Source organism: Arachis stenosperma, chromosome 3 (genome assembly GCF_014773155.1).
Source record: "Arachis stenosperma cultivar V10309 chromosome 3, arast.V10309.gnm1.PFL2, whole genome shotgun sequence".
In the NCBI taxonomy this organism is placed as follows: Eukaryota; Viridiplantae; Streptophyta; class Magnoliopsida; order Fabales; family Fabaceae; genus Arachis; species Arachis stenosperma.
Genome location: NC_080379.1, coordinates 13,577,829 through 13,585,264, shown reverse-complemented (window position 1 = coordinate 13,585,264; position 7,436 = coordinate 13,577,829). Strand labels below are relative to the sequence as shown.

Here is a 7,436-nt window from a genome sequence, read left to right as displayed (position 1 = left end):
ATAATGGTACCAAACACGCGTAATATAATTTTTCATAATCCAAAAGTAAAAAAAAAATAGCTTTTGCTACTTTCCAAACGGACTCTTAGAGTATGATAATGTCGAAAATGAGTTATCATAACCTCAACTGGGAGAGAAAGATTTTGCACAATACTACTCCAAAGAAATGTCCAACTTTAGAATAAGCAGCCGTGTTAATAATTGAAAGAGGACTTGATTGAGCACATATGCCAATTTCACAATGTTAATTGTCAACTATAGAGTTTAACTATATATTTTTTATATTAAATAATTTTATAAATTAATTTAATCTCGAATTATATATTGTGTATTATTGTTATTTATAAAGTTATTAATTTTTTTTGAATAGTAATATCTTTTTAATAGTAAATTATTTTTGAATTTATAAATTTTAATAATATTATTAAAATAATAATAATTATATTAATTTTAAGTATTTTAATTAATTAATCAATTAAGTGGATACAATAAAAATTAAACTTAATTTCTCTTAAGAGAAAAGAGAATAAACTTGAAGTCCCTATTTATTATTTATGAGACAAAAATTGATATAAAATTATTTTTTATGACAAGTAGATTATAAATAAGCAATAGGATGAGTTGTATTATAACTTTAGAAAATTGCTACTTGTACAACAAAATTTAATTTTTGGTTAACTTTTAATATTATTTAATTATTTTTTAATTAAAATATATTCCTATTTTTTAGATACACATTTATAATTAAGATTAATTTAAATTTTAAAAATTAAAATTTCTCTAACTTCCTACTCATTTCATAGTTAGTTATTGTTTCCTTCTTTTACGTTCCTTATCTTCTGTAACACGATTTTCTTCTTTCTTCTATTTTTCTATCCCGTTCTCCGCTTCTTTCTTATAGTGGCTGAAATTTCTTTTTCAATTATAACACATCTAAAATTATTAACTTATACAAAAAATGTTTTTGAAATACATCTAAAATTATAAATCTAAAATTTAAATTTAAACATTAAAAATAATTGTAACACATCTAAAATTATGAAGTAACACACAAAATATTTCTAAAACACATTCAAAATCATAAATAAAAAAATTTAAACTCTTGCAGTGGCCGTAATTACAGATATAACAATGTTGACAATTTGAGGATTGTGATTCTTTAAGTTGTTCTTCTACCTAAATCATTCTCCAATGCAAATTAGGATGTTATATATGACATGCAAAATCAATGTGATTGAATAACTAAACAGATATATACATACGGTTAACTATGAATCACTTTTTCTTAAACACATTCAAAATACCTGAGGTCCACTTCCGACGAAGAAGGATTAGTGACGCTATGAAGACTAACGCGACGAGGAGTAGAACGAAGCACTGAGCGGCAAGGAGGAAGGCGATGCCAAGGACAAACGAGGTGGACGACGGCATTGCAAAGGAACGACGAAGTAGAAGAACAACGCTGGGATGACGCGGCAGCATCGAGAAAGACGGCGGTGCAGACGAATAATCACACGGACGAATTAAAATCTTTAATTTTATTGAATTTGTATTTTTGGAAGTGTATTTAAATGATAATATGTTAATAATTAAAAATAATAAAATAAAAATATAAAATTTAATTTTTAATTTTTAATTTTATTTAATTTGTATTTTAGATGTGTTCTCAATTTTAAAAAGACATTAAATTTATTTAAATGTGTTTATTTTATTTTTTTTAATTATTATAATAAAAAATTAAATATTATATAATTTTTAAAAGATACGTTGAATTGATAGTTTTATAAACTTGTGGCCGAGGGATGGATCATGATACTTGGATGAATTTGTACTAGAAATTGAATTTATTATTATTTAAAAAAATCAAATAAATTCCGGAAAAAAGTTAAATAAATAAACAAGAGCGTTTATACAGCCCTAACTTTATTGGTCGAATTAAACTTATTAAACATCTCATTTTCAGAGATAAATTCATTTAAACTATTTAATCCAAAAAATTTAATCTGTTTTAACGGTTCTAATATCTTCCGAACATAACTTATTTTTATAAATATACAAAAAAAGAGAATATATTTAGTTGTCTTCTCAAGTTTTTATTTTATTACCTAAGAAAGTTTATTTTTAATACTTAACTTATTTAAAAATTAAATTAAAAATTATTTGTACATTCATTTTTTCGTTGAAAAAAAAGTTAAAATTTATATATAATTATTTCTATATAAAATTAATAGTCAAAATTTTTAAATAATAATTTAATTAAATCTATTAAATAATATAATAATTATTGATTATTAATTTTATATCGAAATAATTGTACTTGAATTTTTAGTTTTGCTCGTGTATAGTTGACTTTAGAAGACTCTAGAAAAAAAAGAAAAAAAGAAAAAAAAGAGAGAGTATAGCGAGTAGGGTTGCGTGGTTGAGTGTAGTGAGTGGGGAAGGAATGCTGGGTATTGTGAGAGCATCATCTAGTTCCAGATTGTTCTCTACATTTCGCAGGGTTTCACCCTTCTCTTCGCGCTTCTCGGTTCGCTCAATGGCTCACTCTGCTCCGTCTTTCAACAAAATCACCATCCAAAGGGACAACACTGTTAGTCTTCTTTCCCTCTCCCTTTCTCATTCATTTTCCAGGTTTTCAGTTCTGGATTCTTCACTTGCACTCCCACTCGGAGTCTTTGTTTTATTGTGTACATCCACTTTGTAAATCTTTCTAAGCAAATTCTAGGGTTTCGAATGCAATACTACTCTGTGTATGCTATGCACCTGTTCTAAGCAAATTCTAGGTTCCTAATATGCGGTATCTGTTTTCAATTATTAGACATTTGATGCATACGTTGTTGGCAAAGAAGATGCTCCTGGAATTGTTGTTCTTCAGGAGTGGTGGGGAGTGGATTTTGAAATCAAGAATCATGCTGTCAAGATTTCTCAGCTAGGTCCTGGATTTAAAGCTCTTATTCCAGAGTAAGATAAGATTTGCTGATCTGAATTCTTTATCCGTTGTATGATACTATAATCTTCAATTGGATAACTGATGATGAGTGATGAAAATTGAAATTGCTTCCATTTTCCAGTCTGTATAGAGGAAAGGTTGGTCTTGATGTCGCGGAAGCCCAGCATTTGATGGATGGGCTCGATTGGCAGGGCGCTGTAAAGGATATAGAGGCCTCGGTTAACTGGCTTAAAGCAAATGGTTCAAACAAGGTTTGTAACCGTTAATTTGTTATGTTAATTTCTTCACTAGTTTTTGAATATTGTAATTTTATGATCATTCCCTAGTTGACTTGAACCTACAAAAGCATAAATTAGCCTTAGCTTTATGATTTGAAGTAAATTAGTTTGAATCTTTTACTTAGGATGTGTAGCACTGAATGCTGGTTGCTGCTCAAAATTGCGATGTACTAATGAATCTCCATGTTGGTTACTTCTAGTTCTTTTTTTAATTTAAATATAGTGAGTCATAAATGGTTAGCCAATGAAGACATATGCTCCTTGGAGATCATCTTTGTTTCATTTATATTTGAAGAAATGTTCATATTGTGACCTTGATAATGGATTCATCTTATTAGGTGTAGATTATGGGTCAGTTTGGATTGGCTTTTGAAAAAGGTACTTATGTTTTTTATTTTTTCAAAAAAGATCTTTTTTTTAACAGAAAAAAAATTATTTTTACATTTGGATAGGCTTTTTAAAAAGAGTTTTCAAGTATTAAAAACGTCTTTTGCTTCTACTTTTTTTAAAAGCAAGGTATTGTTAGCTTTTAGAAAAAGCAAATAATTTGCTTTTTTTTTTTTAAATAAAAGTACTTTTTTTAAAAGATGTATCCAAATAGGTTTTAAATTGAATAAAAGTACTTTATTTTTTAAGAAAAGTAATCTTTTCACTCAAAAAAGCTAATCCAAACTAGTACTATTTTGCCGACATTTTATCATTTTACAATTAACGTTAGTATGTCTGAAGAGCTCTTATGTTGTACTGTCATGATATTTATAGAAATAGATGTTCGTTGATAGTTTGAAAGTAACTACATTTGTCATTTGATTTATGTAGCTAATTCAAACTAGTGATAAAATATTTGGTTGTCATTGAAGTAGTAACAGTTAACTGCCAAACAAAAAAAAAAAATCAATATCATTTTGCTTAAATTATGAATAAATGATGGACCAAGAGAATGTGAATTTATCTTTTCCCACAACAGGTTGGTGTGACCGGATACTGTATGGGGGGTGCTCTCTCAATTGCCAGCTCTGTGTTGGTTCCAGGGGTTGATGCTGTTGTAGCTTTCTATGGAGTTCCTTCTTCTGATCTTGCAGATCCCGCAAAAGCCAAGGCTCCTATTCAGGCTCACTTCGGAGAGCTTGATAATTTTGTTGGCTTCTCAGATGTCACGGTATGAGAATGTGTCTAAAATACAAATTTTTGCTCTTTTTAATCACTTGCATGGTGCTCAGATTATTCATATTTTGAATACCAAGTGTTTCCATTAAGAGCAATCTTCACTTTTGTTTAAATTACTTTTTGATAAATCTTTTCTCCAATGAGAAGTGAATCATTGTATGCTTTCTCAGACCTTGGTAGGGAAGTAAGGAAAAAAGGGATAATAGTGGAAGGGTCACTAGTTTCATTTCTCTTTTTCATTCATTTGCCCAGTGTTTGAAAATTCTATCTTATTTTCAATGAGACCAATAGTAAGAGAAACAAAAATAAATTATAATCCTGTATTTTCATATTCACTTGGTGCATCAAGTGATTACATTGTCAACATTCTTTTTATGTGAGTAAAATTTCCCCCAAACGGACCAAATTGTGATGGAAATGGATTCTCTCTATTTTTTCTTTCAATTGATGTTGTCAAGAGAAAACATGGGAGAGAAGATGTTGAATTGTAAAAGATTACACTTGAAAACATCAACTGAAAGAAAAATTTGAGAAGTCTATGGGTCAAACTGGACCATTCCATGTACATTTAACTCACGTTTTATTTGGGCCAGGTAAAAATGGCATTAAACTTTTTATAGATGATTTTGATAGTAAAATTACTCATGGAGCTCATTCCTGAAAATTTCCACTCCATTTTTACCCCCCAAACCAAACAAAGGGAAACAAATTATTGGTAGACAATGTAAAAAAAAAAATCTCCGTAACTAACTGTTGAATCATTTCTGCTGTTTGTCACCAATGCACAGTGCATTTTCAAGTATTTTCCAGTATTTAATTGCCAGCGAAGTTGTTTCATCCACCTAAAATAGTTTATGTGAGGAAGGGGAGATAGGATAGGACACTTGATGTAACAGGGTAAAGTTGTTCAATTTATTGTTTTTGCATTGTTTGTGTCTACTCAGGCTGCCAAGGCCTTGGAGGAGAAGCTGAAAGCATCTGGAGTTCCACACGAGGTACACATATACCCCGGAAACAGCCATGCTTTCATGAACAGGTCACCGGAGGGAGTTGAGAGGAGGAAGAGCATGGGGTTGCCTGATCAAGATGAAGGTGCAGTTCAGTTGGCCTGGTCTCGCTTTGAGTCGTGGATGACTAGGTACTTGTCAAGCTGAATTCAGCTTCTTACTTATGTTATAATGCTATACTATCTCTAGTAATATAGTAAGGACTATAAGCTGTGAGTGACTATGATACTTGTTACTCTTGTGGGGTGTTTCCTGATATGAGTGGATGCATCTGTTGTGAAATTTGGCTTAGGAATAATCATAAAATGGTTGTGGTTTTCTTGTAGTTAGTTAATGCGTAAAATATGTGTTTCTTTGACTAAGATAAAGTCTATTTGATCATAATGTGGTTGGGTTGCACATAGACATAGTGATTAATAGTCATTGAATTAATTGAAAAGACACTTTTAAAAAAAATTAAAAACAAATGTAAAATGAAAATCGTTGTCATTTCTTAAATTAGATGGTAGCTGTTTTCCTCGAATTTCCATAGAATTTCTTGTCCTGAGTTCCAAAGATTTTGAGAATGTAAAATTTTATTTGGAGAGTAAACATGGAATATACATATACATTGATGCGTTTCATGGTTTCGCTCTAATAAAATATCATGTGTACTATGTAGATTTTCAAATTATCAAGTAAGCCTTTTAACATACTATTAAATTAGTCAACTAATATATACATAAGACCAAATTAAATTATAGAACGAATTTTGTTCTTTCCGTACTGGAGATTAGTATTTAGTATTTAGGATTTAAAGTTGACTTTGAACCGAAGATTTTGGAGGTAGACTTGTATTTGGTGGCTCATTGGGGCAGATTGGTTAGTCTTGTCTTCTCTGTTGCACCACCACCAAAGGAATTGATAAACCCATACAAGCTTGAATTAGGTAGTAGGCAAAGCATTCCACGAGGATGTGTAATATATTGCAAAGAGTCCCCCGACATAACTTTTATTTTTTTGCAAATAGGTGCTTCATGACATTTAAAATTAGCTAATAGACCATATAATTGAATAAATATCAAACATTGTTAAACCACTTTCCAAGTTTCCAATTTTTTTATTTGTCCGACACCTAATCAAGAATACAAAAGTAATATATATATATATATATATATATATATATATATATTAAAGTTTCCAACAATATTAATAAGTGCATAAAAAAACATTTTCTATAAAATTCTTTAAAACGCTTATTAGTAAAATTCTTATTTTATACATTATTTTATTGGAATAAAGTAATGCCAAGCTTTTTTTTTTAGGTTTTAGGATGGCAAGTTCAATTAGTGTTTGAACAAGGAGAGAAGGTATTAAACACGTGTAATTAATGGTATATCATATTACAAAGATGATTAAAAATGATGTTTTTCAACTCTTTGCAGCGTCTCAAGATATATATACTTCCTGAAAAACATAATATTTCAAGATTTCAATCATATTTACTTTATACTAATTAAAAAGCTAAAACGCATTGTGAGTTAAAAATTAGACATAAATATGAATAATATTGGATTTAGGGTAGAGATAATTAGTTAAATTTTTGAGTTTATATAAGTAAAAAAGCTAAACATAAATTTAGTAGGTCTGAAAGTGATATACACGGTGGGTTAGGTTATAACTTACATACCTTTTTTTTTTCTCAAAGATAAATGTTGTTTTATTAATATAAAATAAAAGTGTTTCCATAAGGAAGTACAAAAGAATTGGGTATTTCCATTTATTACCAACTGTGACTGAAAGACTAAGATTTTAAAAAAGAGTAAAGTAAGAGTAAAGAAAATTAGCAGCATTTATTAGGTATGGTTCACGAGTTCACGCACTAAATTGCTGGCTTCTTTCACTATCTCTGGTGCCGGGCTTATTACCTTCTCAAAAACACACCGATTCCTCGCTTTCCAAGTGCTCCAACACAGCGCCGCTATGAGGAGGGTCTTTTGTCTACCATCTAATTGAGCCGCTGCCTAGGATAAGACTCGTTGCCACCGATTGAAA

General features: G+C 29.9%; 1 protein-coding gene across 1 annotated transcript; it reads left to right on the top strand.

Annotated features, from left to right (window-relative positions):
- The first annotated feature begins 2,365 nt into the window (after positions 1 to 2,365).
- On the top strand, positions 2,366 to 5,731 carry LOC130965953 (uncharacterized). The gene is made up of 5 exons (XM_057890709.1): positions 2,366 to 2,590; positions 2,819 to 2,961; positions 3,072 to 3,201; positions 4,196 to 4,387; positions 5,340 to 5,731. The coding sequence occupies exons 1-5, from the start codon at positions 2,444 to 2,446 to the stop codon at positions 5,547 to 5,549; spliced, it is 822 nt and encodes a 273-aa protein (XP_057746692.1). The 5' UTR covers positions 2,366 to 2,443; the 3' UTR covers positions 5,550 to 5,731.
- The last annotated feature ends 1,705 nt before the right edge of the window (positions 5,732 to 7,436 follow it).